This window comes from Bipolaris sorokiniana, assembly GCF_000338995.1.
Source record: "Bipolaris sorokiniana ND90Pr unplaced genomic scaffold COCSAscaffold_11, whole genome shotgun sequence".
In the NCBI taxonomy this organism is placed as follows: domain Eukaryota; kingdom Fungi; phylum Ascomycota; class Dothideomycetes; order Pleosporales; family Pleosporaceae; genus Bipolaris; species Bipolaris sorokiniana.
Genome location: NW_006911905.1, coordinates 1,247,637 through 1,275,437, shown reverse-complemented (window position 1 = coordinate 1,275,437; position 27,801 = coordinate 1,247,637). Strand labels below are relative to the sequence as shown.

General features: G+C 48.3%; 9 protein-coding genes across 9 annotated transcripts; 4 read left to right on the top strand and 5 right to left on the bottom strand.

Moving 5' to 3' along the window:
* Positions 1-100: 100 nt before the first annotated feature.
* Positions 101-3,658, top strand: COCSADRAFT_229233 (uncharacterized protein). Its single transcript, XM_007704313.1, has one exon. The coding sequence runs from the start codon at positions 539-541 to the stop codon at positions 3,605-3,607; it is 3,069 nt and encodes a 1,022-aa protein (XP_007702503.1). The 5' UTR covers positions 101-538; the 3' UTR covers positions 3,608-3,658.
* Positions 3,659-5,121: 1,463 nt separating this feature from the next.
* Positions 5,122-5,778, bottom strand: COCSADRAFT_38992 (uncharacterized protein). Its single transcript, XM_007703975.1, has 2 exons — positions 5,408-5,778; positions 5,122-5,358 (listed from the first exon to the last, which is right to left on the bottom strand). Exons 1-2 carry the CDS (start codon positions 5,667-5,669, stop codon positions 5,246-5,248), a joined length of 375 nt encoding a protein of 124 aa, XP_007702165.1. The 5' UTR covers positions 5,670-5,778; the 3' UTR covers positions 5,122-5,245.
* Positions 5,779-11,060: 5,282 nt separating this feature from the next.
* On the top strand, positions 11,061-14,268 carry COCSADRAFT_183317 (uncharacterized protein). Its single transcript, XM_007704312.1, has 14 exons — positions 11,061-11,366; positions 11,423-11,437; positions 11,499-11,808; positions 11,867-12,281; positions 12,339-12,427; positions 12,481-12,512; positions 12,576-12,605; positions 12,661-12,713; positions 12,772-12,855; positions 12,908-13,256; positions 13,315-13,487; positions 13,538-13,739; positions 13,788-14,010; positions 14,068-14,268. Exons 1-14 carry the CDS (start codon positions 11,107-11,109, stop codon positions 14,155-14,157), a joined length of 2,325 nt encoding a protein of 774 aa, XP_007702502.1. The 5' UTR covers positions 11,061-11,106; the 3' UTR covers positions 14,158-14,268.
* A 601-nt stretch (positions 14,269-14,869) lies between these two features.
* Positions 14,870-15,510, bottom strand: COCSADRAFT_147760 (uncharacterized protein; the record flags this gene model as incomplete). The annotated part of the gene is made up of 2 exons (XM_007704311.1): positions 14,870-14,908; positions 14,966-15,510. One exon carries the CDS (start codon positions 15,508-15,510, stop codon positions 15,199-15,201), a length of 312 nt encoding a protein of 103 aa, XP_007702501.1. The 3' UTR covers positions 14,870-14,908; positions 14,966-15,198.
* Positions 15,511-17,486: 1,976 nt separating this feature from the next.
* On the top strand, positions 17,487-18,991 carry COCSADRAFT_38990 (glycoside hydrolase family 7 protein). The gene is made up of 2 exons (XM_007703974.1): positions 17,487-18,139; positions 18,247-18,991. Exons 1-2 carry the CDS (start codon positions 17,537-17,539, stop codon positions 18,898-18,900), a joined length of 1,257 nt encoding a protein of 418 aa, XP_007702164.1. The 5' UTR covers positions 17,487-17,536; the 3' UTR covers positions 18,901-18,991.
* A 1,759-nt stretch (positions 18,992-20,750) lies between these two features.
* Positions 20,751-22,135, bottom strand: COCSADRAFT_122662 (uncharacterized protein). The gene is made up of 7 exons (XM_007704310.1): positions 21,593-22,135; positions 21,390-21,542; positions 21,233-21,339; positions 21,153-21,182; positions 21,050-21,102; positions 20,966-20,997; positions 20,751-20,912 (listed from the first exon to the last, which is right to left on the bottom strand). Exons 1-7 carry the CDS (start codon positions 22,071-22,073, stop codon positions 20,863-20,865), a joined length of 906 nt encoding a protein of 301 aa, XP_007702500.1. The 5' UTR covers positions 22,074-22,135; the 3' UTR covers positions 20,751-20,862.
* A 724-nt stretch (positions 22,136-22,859) lies between these two features.
* COCSADRAFT_343890 (uncharacterized protein) lies at positions 22,860-23,565 on the bottom strand. The gene has a single exon (XM_007704309.1). The coding sequence runs from the start codon at positions 23,381-23,383 to the stop codon at positions 22,976-22,978; it is 408 nt and encodes a 135-aa protein (XP_007702499.1). The 5' UTR covers positions 23,384-23,565; the 3' UTR covers positions 22,860-22,975.
* On the bottom strand, positions 23,539-24,273 carry COCSADRAFT_343882 (uncharacterized protein). Its single transcript, XM_007704308.1, has one exon. The coding sequence runs from the start codon at positions 23,824-23,826 to the stop codon at positions 23,611-23,613; it is 216 nt and encodes a 71-aa protein (XP_007702498.1). The 5' UTR covers positions 23,827-24,273; the 3' UTR covers positions 23,539-23,610.
* A 1,119-nt stretch (positions 24,274-25,392) lies between these two features.
* On the top strand, positions 25,393-27,120 carry COCSADRAFT_173593 (uncharacterized protein; the record flags this gene model as incomplete). Its single annotated transcript, XM_007704307.1, has 5 exons — positions 25,393-25,451; positions 25,975-26,047; positions 26,207-26,572; positions 26,594-26,851; positions 26,950-27,120. The coding sequence occupies 5 exons, from the start codon at positions 25,393-25,395 to the stop codon at positions 27,118-27,120; spliced, it is 927 nt and encodes a 308-aa protein (XP_007702497.1).
* Between the last annotated feature and the right edge of the window lie 681 nt (positions 27,121-27,801).

Here is a 27,801-nt window from a genome sequence, read left to right as displayed (position 1 = left end):
TGTCAACAGCCAGGCCAGGGTCCGAGCGTAGGGCGGAGTACCAAGAACAACGACCACGCGACGGGTGGGCTGAATTGGACAGATCTGCACCGCCACGTATCCGCCTCAACGCCACACACACATCCGCCTCAACGCCTCAACGCCACGACACGACAACGGCCAACCCACCCAAGTGACGACACCCGTGGCAGGGCCTCTGTTGGCCTACTGCCAGTCGTCGATCTGCGCCATCACCTCTTTTCCTTCTAACCTGCTTTTTTCTAATTCTTCTACACTTTCAGCATCCTTATCGCGCAACTGCTTCCGCCCTCCGTCCGCTCGTCTGAGCACCCCGACTATTGCGCCTATCATAGCCTAGGCGACAGCAGCGTCCGCTTCTGCTCAAACGCCTCGCGCTCCGTCTTCCGCCGTCCTGTGACACCCGCCCAAATCGCTCCCCTCAAAGCATTCGAGTTCGCGGCCTTATCCATTGCGACTTGCCACCTTCCTTCGCGCTGCCGAACCACCTTTACGACCGTCTAAAGAACATGTCGTGACCATGAACCGCGACGCTATACTTCAAACTGTCCAGCGATGGCGGCGCCCACGCTACTCGGCACGCCCCTTCGCTCTCACCATCCTCGCCATCACCCTCATCTCGTTGCTCGCATGGGCAAAGACACAGGCTCGTCAGGGCACGACGTCATCTGGCTTGCTGCACAAGAGGGACGTGACCATCCTGGATCAAGAATGTCGCCTCGTCCACCATGCCCGCGACCAGTGCGCCTTTGTGCGCGCAAACTGCCCTGATGAAGAAGCCGGAGTCATCTCATACCTCACTTTCTACTACTGTCGCCTGCCTCACGCAAAGCCAGTCGCCTTTGCCCTAATGACCCTTTGGCTTGCTCTCCTCTTCAGCACCATTGGCATCGCAGCCAGCGACTTCTTCTGCATCAACCTCAACACCATTGCGCGCATGTTGGGCATGAGCGAAAGTCTCGCTGGGGTAACCTTGCTTGCCTTTGGAAACGGCAGTCCCGATGTCTTCTCCACTTTTGCTGCCTTCCGCACCCACGCAGCAAGTCTGGCTGTCGGCGAGCTTATTGGCGCTGCGTGCTTCATCACTGCCGTTGTCTCAGGCTCCATGGCCCTCATTCGCCCCTTTCAAGTTGCCCGCAAGAGCTTTGTCCGTGACGTTGGCTTCTTCCTTGTGGCCGCCGCCTTCAGCATGGGCTTCATCATCGACGGCAAGCTGCATCTCTGGGAAGCGATCAGTATGGTTGCCTTTTACCTATTCTACGTCGCTTTTGTTGTGAGTTGGCACTGGTGGCTCAACCTGAGGAAGGCGCGACGGGCGAGGGCTGCCACTATGAGGAATCAATATGTCATGCCTAATGGTGAAGAGGAAGAAATTCAGGAGTACCATGATGAGGAAACATCGTCCCACAGCAGAACCCCAAGCCACGGCATATCCATCGAAGACTTTTCCATGCTCGAAAATGCCGGCAGTGACGAGCGCATGATCGATGATGACGACAATGAAGAAGAGCGCGAACGTTGGATGGGCGAGCTGACAAACAACATGCGCGTCAACCGACCCAGTAACTCGCGTCGCAACACGCACACTCCCATTCGTCCCAGTCTGGTGGGAGCCCTCGAATTCAGGGCTGTGCTGTCTTCGCTGCAGAAGTCACGAAATATTCAGTCCATGCCCATCAACCTTCGTAGATACTCTGACGATCCGACCTACACCACTGCTCAGCAACAAAAGTACATTTCACAAGGGACTCACGCTACCGCCCAGCCTCCCTTTGACGCCCAATCCAGCGCCTCTGATGCCTTGGCACACGTGAGCCGATCAAACCTTGACATTAACTATGGTCTGGGTAACCGAACCCGAGCGGTGTCAACCAACGACATCGACAATGTCTTGTTGCAACCTAGCACCCTCCAGGGACAGATCGTGCCCGATATAACACTTGCTTCGGCAACCCCTAACGACCGAGACACGTTATTGAACGCTCCCTCGTCGCCAACTATCTCCCTTTCTCCACCAAACTCTCCATCCTTATACGATCAGAGTTCAAATACGCCCAGGACAAGGCCAACTTCATCCAACATGCTCGCACCACCTAGCGGTGATAACAGGGCATCGGTCCGCCAAGGCACATCGTCACCCAGCCCTTTCTCCTCGCCTGTCATAGAAGCCAGCGACCGTCAATCACCTCCAAGTCTAAGGCTGGTCGTGCCAGATGCTAGCTCTCCGCCAATTCCCTTCCCCGCTTACACTGACTATCCTTGGTCGGCGCAATCAGCTTCAAGACCAGCAAGCCTTCGCCCGCCGTCTCCCAGTGCATCTACAGTGTCGGGATATTATCCCAGAAACTCATTCGGTCTTTTTGATCAGACTAGAACCCCTAGATGGTGGCCATGCAATATTCTACCTGCTCCCTACGTGCTCCTCGCAACCCTGTTTCCAACTTTGACCAACTGGAAGAGCAAAAGCTTCTTTGACAAGATCTTGGGATTGGTAGCAAGTATACCAGTGTTTCTACTTACAATCACACTACCCGTGGTTGAACCTCCTTCGGAAGAGACCGAGACAAGCCATCCTGAGCCCTCATTCGACTTTGGTCTACCGACATCTCCATCAACCCACATTGGCAGCACGGATTCACATACGCGTAATGTTTCTGTTACTTTGCCGCCAGATAGATCAGACAACGTTACGTACTCCAAGGATAACAGACCCTCTAATTTATCCATGCCCCAGGGCAACAGCAACTCTTCCTCGACCAGGGCCGGTCACGCACCTCAAGTATACATTACAGGTACAGAGGCACTTGCGCAATCACCTGAGCAGGTCCCGGCACTCGGCTCGCCCGAACCGACACAATGGAATCGCTGGCTAGTCATTGTGCAGATATTCACGGCGCCATTGTTCATCGTCCTGGTCTTTTGGGCAAACATGGAACCCGACAACCCTCGCGCCCTACTACGTCATACACTTTACTCTTTAATCGCTTCACTGTGTGTTCTGGCGATGATTCTGCTCACCACATCTCCGTCTCGACCACCCCATTGGCGCTCGGCGCTTTGTTTCCTTGGATTCGCTGTCGCCATCGCATGGATTAGCACAATAGCCAACGAAGTCGTTGGTGTATTGCGCACACTGGGCGTCATCCTCAACATGTCTGATGCAATCCTGGGTCTCACCATCTTCGCTGTTGGAAACTCACTTGGCGACCTTGTTGCGGACATTACTGTCGCGCGTCTCGGCTTCCCCATCATGGCTCTTTCGGCTTGCTTCGGCGGCCCTATGCTTAACATTCTGCTGGGCGTGGGCTTGAGCGGATGCTACATGGTGATATCCAAGGGAGAACATCGTCACGAAAAACACCCGGATCAGTCGGTGCATTTCAGACCTTATCACATTGCGGTTAGCACTACACTGGTTATTTCTGGTGCAACACTACTTCTCACTTTGTCAGGCCTGCTCATTGCGGTGCCTTTGCGCAAGTGGAAAATGGACAAGGTTATTGGCTGGGGACTGGTCACATTGTGGTCTGTGAGTACAGTTGCGAATGTTCTTGTGGAGGTACTGGGATATAGTAGTAGTGTTAGCTAGAAGCCAATAGAGCAACCCTTGAATACCTCACTTAGCGTGTGCTGCCACGCCATATTACCGTAGATTGTGCCGGCTTTCACAGGACTTGCGACAGCTGCTGTCTGGTGTGGGGCATGTTTTTCTTTCTATTTTGATTTCCGCCTTGGCTACAACGACCTCCCGATACTGATAAGGGAATAAGCAGTCATGGATGCTGCTCTCCATCGTTACCTTTGATTACAGAAAAAAACCAGTTTGCAATCTTACCATAGGTATTCAGAGTGCAGCCTGTAGGATTTTCAATATGCACCACGCCTAGGAATATGCGTAGTTGTGGTTTTTCTTTTACTATTTCTTTGATCCAAACATATGCATTGCTATAAAGTGCAATGTCAGTGTGCGTAAACTTAAAATTATCCTTACTTCTTCTTACCTCAGTGCATTGGAGAACCCCCGGGGAAGAAAAATTGTTCATCCAGACTCCCCAACATGTTCTATAGCCTCCGGGCAGCCAGTTCTGTCGCAGGTACTGCTGTTGAGATAATAAACGAACCATGTTAGTCCACATACCCAGTTTCCTTGGTAGTCTTAAGCCGTTGCTAGAGACAACAAGGGAGTCGTGCTTTGCCCGATCGATATTGGCGCATTTGTTGTTCTAGGGGATAATCTCCAGTCATGTTTCTACAGAATATGATAGAGCACAAGCTTGATCTCGTTGGCCGCATACTAGCCGCTTCATCAAACTACCAGGAAATGAAGAGTAGCGGTAAAGCAACGGATTAGGGCAAATGCACAAATGCACAACCGAGAGTACCACGATTTTTACACGATATCCCCATACTCTGGCACGAGCATGAGCACTCAATAGACGATGTTCTTAACATACAATCTTGCGGCAGTTTTCTCTCCATTTTTATGCTAGGAAGACCGTTCAACAAGCTGTTGGCACATAATTATGCGTAAAGAGTGATTGAGAACATCCCAGAATCATCACTTCAATGCCTATAGCCTACAAATTCTATATTCAACTTGAATTCCTTCTTTTTTACCGCAAAATTCCACCGCTATCACCAATTTTACATAGCTATGATATAACTCCCGATTGGTCTAGGAAGTCATTGTGCGTAAGAATGCTGCCACCGCTCCGCGATGCTAGCTGGCAACAGCCCAGCCTTGGAGCAGATCATACTCACTTAGCGAACCAGAGTCGGCCCGTACTGTAATAGTAAAAATGTGGGGCAGAACTTCCTTACGAATTGAAACGTCATACTTACCTAAATGTAATTTTTTGGGTAGCAAATGCCATGTCACATCTCCCGCTCATAAAACGAACGCATGTTATTTATCGAATTTACGTATTTCCGCTACAGTTGAGGATGGAATCCCAAAATGCTTGTTCAAAATCAATAAGCATCAAGGAGCGAATCTAGCGTTTTGGCTTTCCTGACAAGGAAGGATATATCGCCCAAGCTCATTCACATTGTTCGTATGGGGCATCAAAAGCAATTAAGGAAGATGAATTGGAAAACTTTGATAGACGTAGGACTTGTATTAATAGTGACGAACTATGTATATTACAATATATACACGAACTACCTGCTGGAATTGCAGGAGAGACAAGCCAAGACACGACTCTAGGGAGGGACGTGGTCATCTGATTTAGATGATGGCCTTCTCGACGGGGATGACACCATCGAAGTCGCTGCTGCCATCGTAGGGGGCGGAACCGAAGAGAGTGGCACCGCTGGGAAGAGTTTGTTGAACGTTGAGAACTTATGAATGTTAGCTCTGCTCTTGAATGATGTGAAAGCAGGAACGTACCCTTTCCATCCCACTGGAAGTCGAAAGCGGCGCGGTCGCACCTGTGGGCAACAGGAAGCTCGGCGTTGGGAGCCTCAACACAGGTGCTCCTCAACTTCTTGTCTCCGGGGTACTCATCTGAAGTGAATTCGGCGTGGAGGTAGACATATCCCGGGGCGGGACCAACGGACGCGGTGACGGCCCACTGGCCCATCTCCTGGCGGGGAAGGACGGCAGCGGAGGCGCTGGCTGCAAGAGCGAGGAGGACGGCAGAGAATTGCATTTTGGTGGTGATGAATGAGTTTGGAGTGGTTTGGGTATTAGAGGATTAAGCTGAGTATTGTAGTAGAAGCGATGAATGCTGGTGGTGTTGTTATGTCTGAGGACGAGGCCACACTTATATGCAACATATTGTCACTGTCAAAATTTATCTTCATGCACGTTCTCTCGTGAAAATGGAGTCTATAGTATCGTTGCGATAGAAATTGGTCATTTACCTCGTAATGCGACGTCGCATTACGAGGTGCCAGGTTGAGCAGTCGTAGGGGGTTGCCTACCTCTTCCGTACTGATCGACCAATACACTTCTGACATAGGAGACACTAAGGTAAAAATAGGCTTAGATCCGCTCTAGCGCGCTGGTACTGACCCCTTTTCAATTGCCGTATCTGGCTTATTTTTAGAAATATATGGAGAAACAGCATTGATATCGAAAAGACCGTGCCCCGTAATGACGCTCAACGCTTACCGAGAAAAGGTAGCAGCATTGACTGATGCTCCGGCGCGACCCTGCAAAGTCATGCCACTGAGCCCTATTAGGTAGGTCAGAGCCATTTGCTCCAGCATGGTAACATTGATGGCATGTTAGGCGGTGGGCCACCACTATTTTGGTCTCGTGATCTGAGTCGCAGCAGCTACGCACGTCTGTATGTCAACACACCGTATGTGCATACTTTCATCACGAATGATCCATGTCAAATTTTGACTTCGTATAAGTAACAGCGCTTTCTGCACAGATGACCACTGACGGTCGCGAAGTTTCTTGTTGTCGGAACCATGTAGGTGCGACGGCGGTCACTACCATGGCCGATCGATCACCCTTTGCTCGCCCAAGTTCGCCACTTCCTGCCGGTATTGCCGTAACAACCGGCACAAGGAACCGAGAGGTGCTCCAGCTCAGATAGATACTTTTATTCGCTTTCTGAGGGGAGATACATTCTTGCACGACGAGGGTTACATAGAAAAAAATGGCTAATAAGAAGGAAGAGCGGTCTGCATACGGCTAGAAATATGTTATCTACTGATGGAAACAGGAAGATAGTTAGGGGGATTCGACTGACAGTGTGTAACAATATAGGGGGCAATGCATGCAGTGAACAGAAGATGTTTTGTGGGGGGGGGGGGGGGGTCAGGACAGTTGGGCTCCAGCGAAGGGTCAGGGTGGCTACAGAGCACACCACTGACGAAAGTTAAAAGACCAGCCCCGGCATTGAAAATCCGTGCATAGTTGTAACCTATATGTTTTCCATCTTCATTATCTCTGGGTTGCACTATACCTTTTTCTGCGGTATTTTTGATCTACTTCCTAGGTTGAAAGGGTTTACGAGTTGGCGGGGTTGAGTCTCCAATACGTACTGTAGTCAGTGGTATCCATCTAGGGAGTGAAGAGCTTATATCTGTTACATGATTCGTCAAGAAGGGTCGATGCTAAGCTATCGTATTTCTCTTGCCACTCGAACATCGATCTTGGCGGAGACGGTGGCGACTGTGTTCTCATGGATCCATGCACTGATTTCTTAAGTTCTGCACAACAAGGGGAAGCCCTTCGAGCAGGTCATTCATGCAAATCATGTAGAGCCCGCCTAGGTCTGACAGGAATTATATATGTAAGTACACATACACTAGAGAAATACCTGCTGGAGAGAAGTGATCAACACATCATCTTCAATGTAGATGGAATGGGACCTGAGGTGGGAAATTTATTTACTTACCCAAATTCATAAGCATCTAACCATTTCACTTGACAATGTCCTTGGGCAGCGCTAAACTGATTATACATATGGAGTGTTTGTTCCATGGAAGGGTCCTTGTACTATGTGTACAATCAGCTGGCTCATTTCATACGGAGTCACCAATTCAACATGCTGTCCGAAGTTCAGACTAATCCTAATTTTGGGGGTCGTGCTATGTGAAGATTATAAGGCGGTACAGGGTGGGGTGATGGACATTCGAAATATGCTTGTGCAAGTACCACAGCCTTGAACATGACCTCCGTCACATCCTTCGGGTGGACGGAGGACGGAAAATTACTGTCGCTTCGATATACTCGATAAAGCTACTAGACAGACAATCTAAAAGGCAGCGACAGCTATAGTGGGAATGCCTGAGGGCTTGGCTGCTGATGAGCGAGGTAGATTATGGCACCCATTCAGAGTTCAGAAAAATTAAGTTCATTGATAGATCAGGAATTCGCGAACGTGCCAGCGGCAAGGCCTTGTACAGCGCTGCGGAGCATACTGTGGTTCGTCCGCGAATCAAAATGTCCCTCCACTTCGGTTTCCCGAACTCTACAGGTATTATCTAGACTCTTCTCCTGAATAGAGAAATTTTTGAACTCGCAGCATCCTCAAAACATCGATGTGTATGCACGATGATTAACGAATCTAGCCCCCTTATACAGATACTCTGGACTCATTTGTTTTGTCAGCACGAGTTTCAAGTGGACAAGGGCCAGCTACAAGCTACCCGGTTTCCGTTTTCTTAAGATTGAAGCGCATGATACTTAGTCAGACCCAGTCAGAAAAACACTGCGTGAAATCCATATATCACATTTCTCTTGCCTCAAAAGGTCGTCGGATGCGGTCGGAACTGTGCAGGGTGTTGCTTGTCCCCTTGTGGCCTGGACCTATTGCCCTGTCAATTGACCAGCTGTAAAAGAGTTACCATTGGGCCCTTTACAGCAGTATACATACGTTCATGGTTTATCGGAAATCCATGGAGCCATTAAAACAGGTATAGACTGAAGGCAAGAACTCCTCATGAGCACGGATCTAGGCGGATCGAGCCCCACGAGTTGCTTGGCAGGCGCATTTCGGGTAGGAACCCCGTTGACTCCGACTAGGAACAACTTCCTCCAAGCAAATCACACCGATTGGTTGGCGAATAATCAACTAGGATGAAGCATGTTTCTTGCCGGGTATGGAATATACCCTAGTGTCTATCGAAGTAATGCGTCTCTTCGAAGGGAAATGCGAACAAGAGGTACATGGTTTTTAGTCCCACTTGCGCGACGTGGATGTTGTATATGCTCTCATTGTACCATAAACGTCGAACATGGCAGTATGGAAACGGAAATACCCTTCTGAACTTCCCTCTCCTGTAAGGATCATCTAAATGATACTGATCGGTAGGGATTTGAAGTATGGCCGTTTAGCGTCAAAAGGTCTTAGATGCAGCTCTGCAGAAGCTGCATATCGGCCAAAAGTGATCATGAATCAAGTACTCTAGAGGAAGGGGCGCCTTTACATAGCTTTGGAAAATCTCAACGATAGGCTAAGGCGGTAGGAACCAGGAACCCGTATCAGCGATCTTGGCATTACGAACATGGACCACATGTTTGAACTGTGCGCCGCCAAGCTCTGAAGGCTTGCTATTCGATAGTCAAGCGCATGCCACGCGAGAGAATGATTGTGATGTTAATGGTGTGCATCAAACGAAATATTTGAGATACTCAAAGAGCTCACGCCTTTGACTAGTTGACCAAGCAGCGACGACTGTCTGAGATGCGAAGGGGCTATGTGAACCGATTCATTTTCATTGCCAACGGGGAATGGACATTCGCTTCACTTCCCCAGTTGGTAATAGGGACTTAGTGGGGTCACTTCCTACCCTGGACTGTCTTTGTGCGTGACAGCCCTTGTGCTTAAACGCCTGTTACTACGACTCGTACTACTAAGTATTAGTCCGCGCCACTTCGGAGGATTTCGCTCGTGGACATCGGTGCTCGACCTTCCGCTCCATCACCACCTACCAGCGACCTCGGAGGTGACCATGTCGGCGACCACGACGGCGATAATGCCAACTTGCTTTCAAACTCTAATGTAGTTGGCTCTACTCTGCGGACAAAGAAGAGCGCACTTTGGGGAACAATAAGCGGCTTGGGAGATGTATCGGAAGCAAATGCGGAACATAGCAGACGGCCATTTAATCCGATTAGGAGTTTAGCTTTCGATCAGGAATTTAGCTTCGGCACAATTAGCAAGAATAGGTAAGGAGAGAACGGGGAAGACTTCGGGAGGTGGAGGTGGCGGTTCTAGTACATGATGGAACGGGCCGTAGAAGGTAGCGGAGGATCCGGTGAGTCCTTTAGGTACAGATTGGGGGTTATACGCTTTTCTCCCCTCTATTGGTTCAGACTGTGATGGATACACTTACTCCTTGTGCTATTACAAGGTCTCTCATATGAACAGGTGTTTAGCATAGTATGCATGGGCCATGAATCATGGTTTGGGCTTGATGGTTCCAATGCCAGGAACCAAGTATTTACACAATGGTAGACTGCAAGCTCGATTTGAACGCTTCGCGTAGGCAGGAACAGGAGCCATTTTCTCTGCCAGCTGCTTATCCACTCTGTACTCTTCTCAAATACATTTCGTTCCCTTTCCCTAACTTTTGGTGAGAAAATCTCTTTGTTGTAGCTCACCCCAACAACCGTGCGTTCGTTTCAGAAGCCCCCACTTTACTAGCGTAATACTAGTCTCCGGCAATGTGGAGGCTTAAATCGAAGGACATGTTCAAGAAGGCTCTTTTCAGGCTTTCTGTGTACGCACCAGTAAAATCGATTGGCTATGGTCTAGGCGAGACGGAATGTACCCACGTGCGCCCTTATCATGTCGGTACTATCTATTGCAGGGAAACAGTATCATTCGGTCCCACTATCACTTGGCTTAACGTCGCGGCATGAACACAGTAGCTTTATCCACTTTTCTATCCTAGAATATAGAGATTTCAGTTTTCATTATACTCATTGGTTAAACAACAACCTAGCGCTCATTTTCATCTTTAGAATTTACGTCCTATAATGTGCCTGACTAAATGAGAGTTACTCTTACGAAATGGTACCGGATGTTTGAGAGGGCCAAAAGGCAATCGGACCGAGCACTGCTTAATCCGGGGAACCACCAGATAACGGCAGCCGGGAAGGCCGTGGGTATGCTTACAAGGGCCATTAGGTTATTCTGTTATCGACTATAAGATAGCCTAGATAACTATTGCGATAGACATAGTTGATTGTAGCTAGAAGTTTCTATTACGAGACATGAGCCCAATGTTAATGCGGGACTTTTCCGTTCTGTTCGGTTCTAACCTCGCAACTACTACAGGGCATGCCAAGCTCAGGGCATCGAGCAGTAACTACTGTGAATGTGTGGATTATTGAATGCGGGATATGCAGCAAAGAACCCTGTCTATACATCCCAGATTGATGATAGTCTCTGTGGGGAATCATACGACGAACTCAACGATAGTCACCGTCGGGGATCTTATGACAAACTAACTCAGGTACGGACGTACTACGCGAGTCTGTACGTGAGGGTATCCAACTTGGCGATTTTGTATTTATCTATATAAAAGGCCTAAGGTTGCTTCCCAGCTATTCTTCCTACCACGCTGATTTCATCTCTTTCGAGCTGAAGAGTTACTCTGATAAAACAGTGGTTACTCATGATGCTTCTCTCCAGCACCATCCTCGCGGCCTGCCTAGGACTCATCGTCCCCGGCAATGCTTTCTCGGAAAGACGGATCGACAGGAGCATTCATGAACAGCGTGCAGAAGGTTCTTGTTCGGGGGAACAGCCTCCCTCTGTTGCTCCGCACAAAAACTTCTGGGGTGGCCTGACGGCGGCAGAGACTAGAGATGTCTTGGCTCTTCTGCACAGTGACGCCGTCGGATTCAATCTAACAAATGCAAACAATGCTACAAGGTAAGTTGGATCTTCCCAAAAATTTGCAACGCAAGCATTACTAACCCAATATGCAGTCGGGACAACAAAATGTACGTTCGAAACAAAGCTGCGGCTTGCACATCCATCTAACAAGACTGACCGGATTTCCAGCATGTCAGTTGAGCTCATGATGCCCAACAAGACAGACATCCTTCCAATGCTATCCAACAGCAGTGGAACTCTAACTAGGTACGCCTTAGCTGCGGTAATGTTCGGAGCTCCAGAGGAGGCCTATCTTCAGGAGTTCAAAGTCGGCCCTCTGCCAATCACCAACGCGTCGGCTGTGCTGCCCTTCACTTTTGCCAACACTAGGAAGAACCCGAAGATCTCAGTCGTAAACCCAGACACGGAAGACTATGCTACATTTAATCTGCAGAATATGAAGGATGCGGAAGATGTAACAAAGAAGCTTTGGAACCTTGTAAGTTTGATGTAATCTCTCAACTGAATGTCCAAGTGGCTGATATGAGCATAAAAAGACGGTTGATGACGGCCTCCAAGTACCCTTGGCTTTTGCTGCTCCGATTACGGCTTCTGAAGGCAAGGTCATTATGTGGCAAGGATTTAATGCTCCTGTTACAAGTATCTACGATACAATCTCCCTTCTGCCGCTAGGCCTCTACATGAGAACGGATATCACCGGCCGCGATCCTAGCAAGTGGAAGGTGACTGGCTGGGTCTATAACAATGAGTTCTACCCAACTCTGGATGACTTCCGCAAGGTTATTAATGAACCAAACTTCAAGCCTTTGGGAATGAACGTGGACGAGCCTTGGGCTCATACACGAACACTTGGAGACTCCTTGCCTTTTGATAACCTCCCACCACCTGCGCCAGTTCAAGTAGGCAAGGAAAGATTTACTGTTGATGAGGAAGAGAATTACGTGACCTGGAGTAAGTTGATATCTGAGCCTCGCATTGAACCCCGAAATGTATCTGATGATTTTCTAGTGGATTTCTCATTCTACGTCAGCATCACCCGCGACAATGGCTTGCGCCTCTACGATGTCCGTTACAAGGGCAAGAGAATCCTCTACGAGGTAAGCTAGGCTTTTGCATTGCTTCTTTGTTAATGTGGCTAACCAATACCTAGTTTGGAATGGACGAAGCCATCGCACATTACGCGTAAGCCAAGATTCAATGCCTGAATACTTTCACAACATGCTAATATCTTAACTTGATGGATAGTGGAATCGACCCAGTACAATCAGGCACATGGTATGGCTTCAAAATCCCAGTGATGCAAGTGACTTTGCTAAACGGTTTACCTCAGTTACTTCGACAGCATGAGCGGCTTTGGACCCCCAATGATCTCCCTTGTCAAAGGTGAACACTGAAACTGTTAATGAGCCATTGAACACAATGCTGATATGATTTTCTCTAGGCTACGACTGCCCAGCCTATTCCCACTACCTTAATGTGTCTCAAACTACCGGCGAGACTACGTACACGCAGAATGACGGCCTATGTGAGACTTTCCCTCAAACCTTGAATGACAATCACACTACTAACAGAACAAGGCATGTTCGAGATTGACAAAGGATTTCCCATCCAGCGTCACTCCTGGGCTGGTTATACAACCGTTACTAAGAACATTGCGTTCAACGTTCGCGCCGTCTACACTATTGGCAACTATGACTACATGACTACATATCAGTTCTCCCTCGATGGATCGATTGAAGTCGCAGTTCGGGCCTCGGGATATATCTCGTCGGCATTCTACGCCCAAAACGAAGACTATGGTTTCAAGATCCATGATAGCCTCTCCGGATCCCTGCATGACCACGTCATCACCTTTAAGGCTGACTTCGACATCTTAGGAGAAGCCAATTCACTACAGAAGGCTGCTATTGTGCCCACTACTGAGACGTATGATGAGTCCCCTCACAACCCTAGCATCGAATGAGTTGTGCTAACTTCTGTAAAGGTACAAATGGTCAAATCGAACGCACAAGACCATGAAGATTGCGAAAAGCTTCATTGAAAATGAAGATGAGGGAAAGATCAACTGGTCGCCTAACGGTGGCACAATGTACGCCGTTGTCAACAAGGATGCGCCCAATAAATACGGCGAATTGCCTGGTTATAGGATTGTTCCAGGTTCGCTATAACACTGTGAAATAGGCTATTTTATTTACTAATCGTACCAGCATCCGGTGTGGCCTATCTTACGATCGAGGATTCGGACGTCACTCAGAATGCGGCTCACCACACCACACACCACCTCTACGTTACCAGACAGAAGGATAATGAGATTTATGCCGTAGGCGCATACAACTCACTTACGCCTGAGGATCCTCAAGTGGACTTCAACGAGTACTTCAATGGGGAGTCTCTTGTGCAAGAGGACATGTAAGTTTTTTCTTTCTCTCTAGGACACCATATTCTAACATCACGAAGAGTCATTTGGTTCAACCTTGGTATGCACCATAGCCCACATAGTGGAGATCTGCCCAATACTGTCTTCTCTACGGCCCATTCTGCCATGACAATTGAGCCCTTCAACTATCTACCGGGTGATCCTTCGCAGGCCAGCACCCAGCAGGTCTTGATCAAGACAAAGGACGGCAAGGCAGAGATCACTCGTTATGGTGCTCAAGAAGCTACTTGTCCAATAGACACGGTACGTTACTCGAGTATATTCCCACGAAGATTGATACTGACAATCCCACTCCTACAGGCCCAGCTAAACCCAGACCTCTCACAGTACTCGAATACTATCAGTATACTCAAGTTCCCATTCGATGGATCGAAGCCGGATCGTGCTTAGGTACGGGATGTCGCGAAGCATGTCACTATGGGGTAGGGTAGGCTCTTAGGTAACTGAGATAGCCGGATGGAAAGTGCCCCTACCACAACAGCGCAATTCCTCAATAACGCCTACACTACGTACTAATTAGCTATAAAAATTAAGTACACAAATAATACTATGCCTGGTGAGGCTTCTAGTACTTTTAAAGATTTTATAACGCTCTTTGTGGTGACCTTTGCGATGGTTTGGGCTGATGTTTGGCATGGTTTTTATCCGGCTATTTTAGTTCCCCAAGAGGTACCTAGGATTCCGGCCTCTCGTTACACCGGCCAGCTCACATTGCTATGGCTGTAGTGAGTGTGCTTTGAGCACCCACACTCAAAGAGAAAAAGGTGGCCGGCACAACCATATCTAAGTGGTAAGGTTGCGTATAGAGGGGTGCTAGATAAGAGTGAATAGAGTAGGGAATAGCAATATCAGTTTTCTAGTGAGCGATTCTGTGTCGGCTCATGACTTACAACAAGGACTTTGGTGCTTAGAAGACATAGTGGATATATTGTTCTTGTTCTTCGTGAAGCCAGGCAACACGATGTGGTGTGCTGTGTATCGTTTCATTCAAACTATCGATGACTGAGTATTATCTATAAGAGCACCGGTCTTTGAATACATGCATGTTCTCGTCACCATTGTGACTTTTGTATCATGCACCAGTCCTAGTACGCTTCCTCGAGCCGTTAAATCGGCTACTTAGTGCGTGATAGATCCCTCCCTTGTACTTTGTTAGCATATACAATTCGATTCGCGTCTTATCTAGAGGTGGACTTACAGTTTTCCTGGAGGTTGCGGCTCTTCGACGGGCTGGACCTGGACCTAGCTCGCGTTTCTGGCAGCAACAACCTCACCACCACTATCCATGTCGACGCCGTCTTCGTTGATTTCCATGCGCTGAATCATCGCCTGGGTGTCTGCAACCTGGCCGGCATGCATGTGCACGATGACGAAATCATCGTCCTCTAGGTCGTAGTCCTCTGGTTCCTCATTCTCTAGTGCTTCTGCTAGCTAGTCAAATGACGTGCGGACTTCAGCCATGACCTTATCCACGTCGCTGTTTTGACCCTCTGGATGCCAGCTTCGAATCAATTTCCACAATGCGTCAGATTCTTCCCAACAGTGAAACGCCTCGTTCAAGACCTCAAGCGCTGAGCCCAGCAGCAAAAGCGTCTTCATCGGATGGTAATGAGGGATAGCAGGATCTTCGAGCAGCTCACGAGCGTTTGCGACACACTCGTCTAGGAGATCGTCGTCATGCAGCGCTTTAGCACTGTTGAATGCCCTGGTGAATCGAATGTCGATGTCGCGTTGGTCAGCCATGGCCGGCGAGAGAAGCAAGCGGCGGTTGTGGTGTGGCTGTTTGGAGAAAAGAAAGAGCTGGGGGTGATGGGAGGTAGTGAGGGTAGGCAGTGAGGGTGAATGCTTGCTGTAGATTCTTTGCGAAACGCTCACTATCACAATGCAAACACGCACGCGCAAGCAAACATGCGCAAACATGCACAAACATGCAAATAACAGTTGCCCTTGGTCCGAGACTCTTCACCTGTTCAGCACTCAACTGCCACACTCATTACGGAACAACGAACCGACTGGCCTTCGTGATGTAGCCACGCCAGTCGAGCAGGGCAACCCCGCGCAAAGACCATGCGGAGAAGAATGTCACTGACGACGATGCTGACTTCGATGCCGACTTCGATCCTGCGACAAACGATCATTCTGAGTCGGCTTCTGACGAAGCCCTGTCGAACACGCCCCGATCAAAGACCGGATCCAAGCGAGCTAGCACAAAGCCTTTGCAGGGGACGGTAGCGAAGAAACGAAGGAGAAAAAAATTATCGTTGAAGCTATGGAGGCAGCCCCGGCTACTCAAGTAGCAGCGGGGGTCAGCTCACTGGGGCTGGAGACGGTAGCGAAGAAACAAAGCAGAGGAAGAGTTATAGTTCCAGCTGCGAAGGCAGACCTAGCTACCAAAGTGGCAGCGCAGGCCAGCTCACTAGAGCTAGACCGTAGGAACATCGTTAACAGTTTTCCTAAACTCGTTAAAAACTAAAGGCTTCGGGTAAAGCCAGGATCGCGGCACAAGTACATCTTTACCTTTATACTCAACTTGCCGCTGTACGATAGCGCGAAACGCTTCTACAAGCTAAGAAAGAACAAGGTTATTCTATATAACTACAACCCGAACTGTAGTTCGACAGTCGCAGGCGCGTGCACATGACTTACGCGCCTCGCTGGAACTCGCCTACTAGTCAGGTTTCCACAGGGTCCCTGTATTCCTCACGTGGACAGTACTATGTACCTGCTTTGGACTCTGCTGATGCTCCACTATCACAAGCCATGGACGCGCGCATCGTCGCATCTTCGGACACAATACACTACATCACCGTTATCCGTCAGTAGGTGTGCTTAAGTATAAGCAAATGTGACCGCAATGTGTGCTACGGCTCTATCCTACGAGATTTTGAACGACTGAGTCGGCTAAACTTCGGAAAGGGCACTCTGATTGTCTAGTGTGTTTCCCGCAAAGTCTGCGTTTTGCCTCGCTTAGACTGAAACTGGTCGAAGAGCGCAGTCTTGGCCTGCAATGGCGGGCCGTTGATGCGGTCTCTGGACCTGATCTTGAGCGTGCGTCCGACGCCAGAGAACGCGGAAATTAAGCCCTAAGAGCTGGAGCCAAGGCCCTTACTCGCTACTCCGCCTTGCAGAAGAAGGGAACTAATCGGTCTTCGTCTAGTCGACGGTGGTAGCGTCCCGCGTGGCTGTCATGTTCTACCGGTGCCTCTATCAGCCGCTGTTCATCGTCGCACCACACTCTCCAACAGGGCCTCACCAAATCGATATTGAAAGGCCTTCATTCCAGTGGGTTGTTCATCAGCATGGACTACCCCAGCAGATTTGAGCCTCTCTCAGGGGTGCAGCATGAATTATGTCCTCTTTCGGCCAAGCGCTACCATAGGATACCAAACCGGGTAAACGTACTGTATCGGTATAGTCACTATCCTGCGGGGCCCCACAATCAAATTTAAGTAATATATTCCACCAAGTAAAAGCTGGCAGAATAGATTGGAATAGCTTCCATGATTCTTCTCTGAGCGCCACCAAGAGCCTCTATACCTTAAGGATGATACCTCGAAACGATGGACATCACGAGGCCAATCTAGATAATGCATTGAACCAATCGAGGCGTTGGCTAGTTTAGATGAGAAGGATAGAGTCCATCACAGGAAGCAATCCCGTCCCGGGCCTTTGTCCAGGAGTACAGTATAAGTAGAGTAGGAATTCCAATTGAAGAGTCTGCCACCCACCACTCCTTCAACAGCATCAGCTTCTCCTCAATTAGCCCACAATGGCACGTTATGCACTTCTTGCGGCAGCCCTTTTGGGTTTCACAGTCGCCCAAACTCCAGGAACCACTCCTGAAGTGCACCCCAAGCTCACCACATGGAAGTGCACCAAGCGTGGTGGATGCAAGGCGCAGAATACTGCCATTGTCACAGACTCGGCCGCCCACCCCATTCACCAGAAGAACAACTCGACCCTAGGCTGTGGATCGTGGGGTAACGGTCCCGACCCCACAGCATGCCCTACAAAGGAGGCTTGCGCCAAGAACTGTATCATCGAGGGCATCTCCGACTATTCGACTGTAGGCGTCTTCACCAAGGGCGCCGACCTCCGCATGGACATGTACAACCCTGCTGGCAACTTTGTCAGCCCTAGGGTCTACCTGCTATCTAAGGACGAGAAGAACTACGAGATGCTTCAGCTCACTGGTAACGAGCTGACCTTTGATGTCGACATGTCTAAGTTGCCATGTGGCATGAACGGTGCCCTGTACCTGAGTGAGATGAGAGCTGATGGTGGTCGCTCTAAGCTCAACCCCAAGGGCGCTGCCTACGGTACGGGCTACTGTGACGCACAGTGCTTCGTGACCCCCTGGATGAACGGTGAAGTAAGTACAGCCTCCTTCCCGTCCGACTACTTAGGGTCTTCGACCCTATAAGACAACCAATGATGCGAATACCTGTATTCCTTGTCAAGCATGCTAATTCGCCACAGGGAAATGTCCAAAAGCAAGGTGTCTGCTGCAATGAAATGGACATCTGGGAAGCCAACAGCCGCTCCACCTCAATCGCACCGCACACATGCGGCAAGCCAAGCATCTTTGGCTGCACCGGCGACGAGTGCGGCAAGACGGGTCTCTGCGATAAGAATGGCTGTGTTGATAACCCGTACAAGACCCGCGGCGACAAGGCCTACTACGGCCTTAACCTCAAGGTCGACACGAACCGCCCCTTCACTGTCGTTACGCAATTCCCTGCTAAGAACGGCGTGCTACAAGCCATCGTGCGCAAATACATCCAAGATGGCGTCGTTATGGACAACGCCGTCAAGAACATCACCATGGACCAGGCGTACTGCTCTGCACAGGGCGGCGCGGAAATGTACAACCAGCTCGGAGGCCACAAGGGCATGGGTGATGCCATGTCCCGCGGCATGGTGCTCGCCATGAGCATCTGGTGGGACGAGGGCGGTGCCATGCAGTGGCTTGACAGCGGTGCCTCGGGCCCATGCAACGCTACCGAGGGCTTTCCCGCTGAGATCGTCAAGAAGGTTAAGAACCCGACTGTGACTTTCAGCAAGATCAAGTGGGGCGAGATTGGCTCGACTTTCTCAACAAAGAAGGCGACGGAGAAGCGATGGGAGGCCTAAAACGCTTTCGTTGCTTAGAGAGCTTGGAAAATCATTCTGTATGTATATATTGAGAGTTCAATCGATTGAATGAAAGAGTACATAATACCAAGTCTGTATCCAATCATGTGCATGCGTCGCATCGTAAGGTAGCAGATCTGGCACAACATTTGTTAGCCAGAAAGCCCTGTGCGAGTCCTGTAACACACTGATTGCAAGGCAGAATCTAGCTATATCTGTTTTATTAGACTTTCAAACGCGCTCATTCACGCAAAGCGACGTTGGATGTCCGGATATGAAATGTACGTAAGCCACGCAGCTTACAAGGCGCCCCCTGCAAACTCTAAATACAGAATGCGTTGTCCCGGATTCCGACCAACGGTGACACGTGTTTTGACTAACGATCGTTTTTCAGTCCGTCTCCATGTTTCAGTACTGCAGCAAGGCTCCTTCTTCTTATGGGTGCGCTCTTTCGAGCAACATGCAGATATCCGCCATCTAGGGATGGAGATGGGTATGAGTAGGGTGCGCCGTGGCTGCGAAGCTGAACTTTTCTTCTTTCCCGCTAGCTGGATGAAACTGAATATTGAGAAGCTAAACAGCATTGTTCGGATGGATATTTTTATTCGTCTAGCCGTTCGTAATAGCTTGGATACCCTGGTCGCATAGCAGGATCGTCAACGGACTAAGTGAATACTAAACCCTTACTTGCAAAGATGAGAAAGGCTGGGGTGTACCTCTCTACCACTCTACTAGCCTGTACTGGCATGACCGGGTGGAGGGGTGTTGTGAGGTTATTCAGAACAAGCTGATCTCTATAATTCACGTGACATTACAAGTGGTACTTGTAGATTTTTGCCCCATGAATCCTTCTGACGAGTCTACAATATTGCACTAGTGCTTTAGAAAACATTTAGTATAACATTACAAATGAACCTTGTTTATTATTTGACCGTGGGTAGCGGGGGCGTGGAGTCATTGGCAATATCGCCTAATTTGGCTGCATGCATTTCTGCTGCGCTTGCCTAAATGATTACTACACCCCAGCATGACCACATGCTAAGCTCATCTTTATTCAATCCTCTCCAATTGAAAAATTATACATTGCCAGCTCACGAACGACCCTTTTCGATCATAGGCACTCCATCATTCGGCCGTCGGGCTGATGTCAAAGGAGTCCGAACACATTCATGACTCTCTGCACCACCTGGAGTGAGTTGAGCGGAAGGACAGCTAGGTAGTCGCCAGCCCAATATGTCCAACAAGAGAGCAGACGCAGCTCGATGTAGCGTTTGTGCACCGCGCCCACCCGTGTCAGCAGTCGTGTTTCCGAGACCTGCGCGATCTACATGTCTTGCCGGAGGTTGGAGCGCGCTTGAACATCAATTTCCAGAGGCAAAATCTTGATGGAGCTGTCCGTCTCATTCTTGCCACTCATCAACAAGATTTAATATATTTTCAAATATGACGTCGAGCGCCATACGATCCGTCAAACGCGCCGCTTCGTTCTTCGATAGAGCATCGTCTACAAAGGTCGGTATTTTCTGGTATGTAGAAATCCATTCCTATTCTGGACCCGAACAGGATGCGTAAAGGTTGCTGGTCGCTACTTTTGCCACGCGATTTCATGTGCGACCTGGACATTTTCCTATTTCCAGTGATGTGTTCTCGCTATACGACGCTTGCATGATGAAAGAAGTCCTATTTTCTCAGGCGTGCTTTGCCGTATAAGTCCTAGGGCTTGATGGGCAGCTCCTGGAAAGCCTTTGCCTTCCATGCGCTCTGGCCAAAAGTCGATGTCTATGTAAACGCTTTAGAGGCACTATATATTCTGTATTACCCCTCTAGTAGTGACTTTAAATGTAGTGTTTGTATGTAGAAGCGGTTTATATATTATTCGTGATAGATAAATATAGCTTGTTACCTAGCTAAGTTAGGTTTGACAAATGCCCACAGCCTCACTCCAGGAACTCGGATCGGGCATTAGGAGAGTGCAGGTATAATCAAAGACGAGTTAGATACAAAGCCGTTGACTTGGTGAATATTAGCATTTGCTAGTATATAACGATACCTGAGCTCTACTTACGATCTGAGTTATATCGGACCATTTGAGCCGCACTAGAAATCTAGCATCAGTATATTGCTCTCATACAAGACATGAAATACTCACTATTCTGGACTTATTGTCGCCGAGATATCATCCACGAAAACAGTGTCGTATCCCTATATCGTCAGTCTTTCGAAACAAGAACATCTCGATGCCATTTGCTGACCTTGAAATATGCATCTAGGAGTGTGCCATACTACAACCCAGATTAGCTTTCTCTCTAGGTTTTTGGGCGGAACAACATACTACGCATTGATCTGAGTTCACACCTCCAAAGAAAAGAGTAGTGATCTGATTTTCTTCCAACCAAAGGCCAAGTGGTGTCTGCGCACCCCACATGCCGCTCACACGGTCTAATTCAGCATTAGCGATTCCCGTCATCATGCTCTACCTGCAAGCTTACTTTTGTTGAAGTAATGATCAGTCCCATCCTTGACGCCTTGAACTTGGGCATCGTACAATTTTCCATATGGCCTTGCATTCCACGAGCCCCGCATCAATGTTCTACCCAACTCAGTGCCGTCTTTCAGTTTCCCCATATCACTACCGAACGAATCTACACATCTTAGTACTATTTTACAGCACCCAAAACTGTGCAGAACTTACTTGTAGGGCTGCGCTTAGTTTGCGAAAACCCAGAGATATCCGCAGGAGGCAGATCCCGGAGATCCTTACCATCAAGACCCCAGTTTGTCCAGAGCACAGGCATACCATTTCTACGAAATGCATCGATCATATTAAGCGTAGGCTCCACTGCTTTCCGCCCGCCTTCAGCGCTAGGAGTAAGCTCTGGATGGAGGAAAAAGTTCTGCATATCGATTATGACGAGCGCAGAGCGTGAGGGTTCAATGACAGCGCGTTTTCGGGATCCTGTCATGGGTATAGTGACGGGCTTAGTCGTTGGCGCGACCATGGACCGTGTCAAGTCGTACGTGTCGTTTCCAAGGTAGATCCAATGATTGTAAATATTTCCAAGAAGAGTGGTATTGGTTGTTGGGAGCGTAATATTTTGGTACGCGGTGATGATGGTAGACGACACGAGTGGCAGAGCTGCCATGGTGGATACCATTACCGCGGGGAGTTTCATATTTGTTAGTGCACCGTCAGTAAAGCACGTAAAATCAGCCAAGGATGGATCGTTGAATGTTGGAATGCGAAAACAGCTCTGCTTTTATAGTCCGTTCTGGGGATCTATATTAAATAACGCTATGATATGTAATAGGTGATGAATCGTATGGATACTTTCATTTTATCATTTGTAGCTAACTGAGTTCGTTCCGGTGAAGAGCACCTACCTACGTGCCAAGCAATGTCATGCGAGGAACATGTGTTTCCCCTGGTACATGCATCTTTCCTTATTTCCCGACCAAGCTTGAGGGCGATCTCCCCGCTTGTGAAACTTTAATGCCGCTGCCGTCCAATAATGTAGGTATAAAATGCAAAGGGCTATCGTGCGGGGATATCTGCCGTCATTTGCCACGTCAGCGTTTGCTCTCAACATGCCTATGATTGGAAATTCTGCTGACTCTGAACCCGGACAATAGCGGAATATCCCCGTCGTACCTTGCGTGATGGATGCACATGATAAGCAAAGTACCCAACCCATACATTGTGACAAACTATAATTTTTGCAACTGTTACTGATAGATTTAAGAAAAATATATATCTTCTACCTAGTTTTTTATTACATAGATTCTATAGAGTTAGGTATGGTCTTGATGTTGAGGTATGTACATGTGCGATACCAACATGATAGGAAAGGATGTATACAAACATGGAAAACCTACTCATTCCAGTGCGACATCGTAATGCCGCATTTGAAATAAATTTTTCAACTTACTAAAGATGGTTCAGAAGTATTACATGCTAAGAAATGTTTTCGAGTATTAAACAGTCTACAATTGGATATATACTCAGCGTACTCGTACACTCCTGTATCTATAGCTAAGACCTGGGTCAAATAGACTTGGCCTTCTCACTGCTCTCACCCTATCGTTGTGGGTGTGATGAAACAACTCCGAGTGGTAAGTGATAAGCAGCGTACACATGGTTTTGTGGCATCAGTGACTGCTCACTTGTCCCAGAACTATTTCTTCCCTCCAAATCCGCCATACCCTTCTCAAGCATCGCCATTTCTTCCTGATACACTGATTCCTCCCAGCCAATATCTCCCGGAAACGTCTGTCGTCGGCGCCTGCAGTAAAATCTAATGTTTTCAAAGTACATGGCTGCTACAGGTACCTGAAGTCCAGCAGAGAACAAGCTAGCCATGGCGATGGCAGTCCATATCATCCCAAAGTAAGAATATGGTTCCTGCGTCTTGAGGATTAGGACTACGGCCACGGTATTTGGCAGAGCAGAGAGACTTGTGGGGAACATGTCAGTCTTGAAAGACATGATTGTTGGGCCCAAACATTACCATGAATTAAGAAGCCAAGGCCAGATATGGCCTCGACAGTCAGTTTGTGGCCAGTAAGCTAAGTTGCTTGTTTTTGTTTCAGTTTCTTGTCTATCAGCACCAGCCCACAGACAGATATCAAGGTCTCAGATAAGCTTGCCATTGCAATAGCAAAGTAAACGGTATGGTTGCTAACAATCACACAAGTCGCCCCCACGATCAACAGCTAGACGACGAAAAATATATAGCCAATCCACCGTCGGACAAAGGATAACGGCAGCAGTACTCGAACAGCAATGAGGTATTCGATCCCAACATGCTGCGTGGAGAATATCAACTTGCTCGAGTTCAGTTCTAGGTCGGAAAGAAAGTGAATGGTGAGCAGTAGAAATGTTATTGTGAACGTCAGAGACAAATAGTGGAGGTCCATCATGCGCTTCATTGAAAAGCCGACGAGGCCTGCATAGGTGCCCCAGAAAACCAACTGCAGGAAAAAGCCCTGGAAGGCTATGAGAAAGGCAGCGTTATAGAGTGCAAGCGGGCCTCCTTTGAGTAAACGTCTACTCTGAGTCTGCAGGACTGGAGGGAAAAGTCGAAGATATTCCGGTCCCGTCCTACCGATATCTGCGCAACGATGCGTATTAGTATCTCTTTTATTACTCTGGTTCTTCCGCAAAGCTTTGTGTTTTCCATGGAATCATCTATGTACGATTAAAAGTCGACACCACGTTGCACATCTTGAAGCTGGCCTGCAGATTATTTGGGAAAGGAAAAAAGAGTCGAAAGTCGTCTGGAGAAGGGTGATTAGTTATACGAGAGTAAGATGACCATGAGTACTTTTTGTGTCCTGTGCCTATGATATGGGAATAATAGATACAAGGGGAACAAAAACCCGCCTGCCATTTAATCTGCTCTCAAGCGTTTTGGCCAAGTACCAGATTGAACCAGGGGCAAATGGTACTCACATCATCAACTCCCGCGATAGAGTTTGAGCTTTTTGTAACGATGATCATGTAGCAAGCAGGCAGGGTAGGGTGGTTTCGGGCGTGGGTATGAGGCAATCGGCGATGGTACGTACGTACCAGAATGTACCAGCGCATGCAGCGTTGTCTTCTTGGATCTCGGTAGATGGATCTGACAGGGGCAAGGACTTGCATCATTTGTGTAGTAAGGTGTAGATCATCCAAGAATAAACCACTTGATAATTAGGCTTCTTTCTCGTTAGAAAGAAATGTATTTTTATCTACAACACGCACGGGCTATGGAAGTGTTTATCAGCTTTGACAACCCCGCATATCCAGCTGTACCCGCTTACTGATCGACAGAGTTCGAGCCATGCGACGGCATTTCGCCTTGAGGTGGTACCAGCACTGGTAGGCGGCTCGGTTCGATGCAGCCGCGGTGGCTCTATAATTCTGCAACGTCGTTACGTATGAACAACGATCCGTGTGACATGACTGATGGTGTACATTTTACTAGAATTAAGCATAAGCTCGCAAAACCATTCACAGAAGGAATAGGTATATCTGGGGGCCCTAGTCGATGATATCCAAAGATAGCGTCTTCTAGTCTGTGCAAATGATCGGACAGCTAGGGTGATTTTGGGATCAAAATTACACATCTGCTCCTATGGCCTCTCTTTGGTATACCCACACTGGTCAAACTACCGAATATTCATATGCTTCTTGCTCTCTCAAATAGAAAAACTGGTAAAACGGTAACATTGATTTCTCATAGCAGCATGCAACCCAGGAAAAGAGTGGATACATATCTCTATGTGTTGTTTGGGCTGATATAAGCCGACTCTTCCACACAGGGATATGGATAAGTTTCATTTCTTTGTATGGCGATCGCGACCACAACGTCTATTGGATAAGATAAGACTAACCAGATCATAAACAAGTCACGCTGATCAGAGACTGAAGAATTGAAGCCAGAAAAGCGTATATGACTATCTAAACTATATAAAATTTGAGAAAGAAGAAGTAGGCCGTGGTCTGCTTCAACCATGAGGTTATCAGGCATACCTCCACTTGCCGAGTCCGGAGAGGATGTTTCTGCAACGCTGTAGTCGTCTGCTGATTGATCAGATGAGGACTCATACAAAGAAACTGTATGATTCTGTTTTTGCTCTGTACAGTGCTTGGCGGCACCGAATTTCGATCTTGGCATCAAGTGGATGAATGGCATTTTGTTTTGATAGCTAGCAAGATGATCTGGTTGTTTTGCAGCAGCGTAACTCTGCTACATATATCATACAGGTGCATAGGCAGGTTACAGGACTGGCTATTGCGAGACGCTAACAAGGGTATCTGGTCAATCTTATATCAAATAGACAGACTGATCAGTCGTTCCACAATAGACTAACTTTCAGCTTCTGTACAAGCTTCAGATACACATCTGCAACAATCAGTGTGCCAGTGCACGGGGTCGCCAGCAGCCCTGCATTGCCACTGGACGGTCCTAGATGGTTGGATCGTATCATTTCGTATGTTCACTATATGTCCATCTCCGGAGGATCCTCTAACTCTCCAGAGATGGATACTAGCACTGAAAGGAGTTCATGAGGATCTTGAACATTCTGTACCAGCGCCTACTTCCCTCAGCTGCCGACATTCGACACTACCAGGCTGGTATCGAATACAGGGACAACCGATCTTGCTGTGTTGATCCATCGCCACTATTGTGAATTATAACCTCCAGCGTCGCTGCCAAACGCTGACTGGACATGGAAGAAAGCCACGACGCAAGTGGTTGTGTTGCGAAAAGCGTTTCCTGCAGTCAAAGACGCTGGAAACAGTATATTAGCCATGGCGGCTTAGTTTCACTTCCTTCGCAATATCAACGACGAGGTCGAACAGATGGAGAGTCTGGAGAGAAGACTGCTACTTGGACGGATCACGAAGGCGCTGCAGACTGCAAGTGTAGACCCACTCCAGCCAATGGAAAGCGGGAATACAAAAATGCTCGCAGTCGTTAGCAGCTTCATTCGGCAATGTCAAGTGGTATTATCCCCTCGGGCCCTTGTCCGGGTCTTTGACGACATCGTCAATTATCTAGAGGGACTAAAAGAGGAGGCTGCATATCAGGAGAGCACAGCGGCGCTGCCAAACATAGAAGACTATCTGCGAGTGCGGTTGGGAACAATCGGCCTACGACCTTTCTTTACCATCTTGAGACACACACTGGTTAGTATATAAGCCCAAAAGACTATCAGTACAAGCAGCATCAAAGACAGCTCGAGCTTCTGGACATCGCCTCTCCACTCAAAACTGCTCGATTGTATACAACCTGCTATCGGTCTACAAAATGACATCGTGGGTCTTTCTAAGGACATTAAAAAAAGCGTGCGTATGAACCTAGTCATGGTGCTACTCGAGCAACAGCACAAAACTACGAGCGATCTCGAGGCCGTCAGCATGGCACTCACTACAGCCGTGTCGATCCATAACACCAAGATGCAAGAGGTGATGAGGGTTTGGGCCGATATCAAAGCGGCAAAGTACTCTACTGCGGTGCAGGTATATACTCAGTCGCTGGTGGCATTTACACGGACACATTTTAGCTGGGCAGCGCACGCGCATCGGTACCAGTCGAAGCATACAAGTCTTCTGGAGATGTTGTCGAGTGTGGCGCAGAGTACAGCTGTGGAGGAACTCAGGTTCAAGGCGAGGGTGATACGGACGCGACGGTCGATGGGCCGGCTTTCGATCAGCCAGGGGATGAGGTGATTTAGCGTCCATTTTTTGTCAGTTCAGCGTTTGCATGATGAAGTTCTAGATAGGCTCTTTTTAACTTAGGTAGAGTATAGTAAGTATGAGTAGACTGGTTCTGACTTGTAGAGAATACAATTTATCACACACTTCCACTTTCTGTATTTGAGTGTGTGTCAAGATTACTAGATCTTTTCTTATGTGGATAGTTGCTGATAGCAAAATGGGCATTTTCTCCAATTCAACAGGTGGGTGGTCATAAGTTCCTTGTTACGAGTGCTCGTCACGTGGTTTCCCGTAGCAGGCGCGGCTCATAGTTGCGGCCGAATTGATTATATGCCTCAGTCGGAGAGCAGGTGGTCAGCAGAGTGCAAAACAAGGTTGTTTCCGTTGGATATGATGAGTTGCGCTCAGACATAGCGAAAGGCCCATGGTTGGTGCAAAGCATTTGGAATTGCGACGAAGGAGCAGAGAGCACGTCTACCTACGAAGCCAGCTAACTAGTGTGTAATGTAGTGAAGTGTACTGAGGTCGACCTGGACAGGCTGATGCGCAACAGAGGCCAACATAGCAAGCTAGTAGCAGCAAGATGTACGGGGTGCAGCAGCGTTAAGAAAGTGCAGTGTGACAGGGTGGCTGGTGTGCGGTGGACGGTGCAGAGGGCCTCTGCCAACAAATATTCGCGCATTCAGGACCATAATACC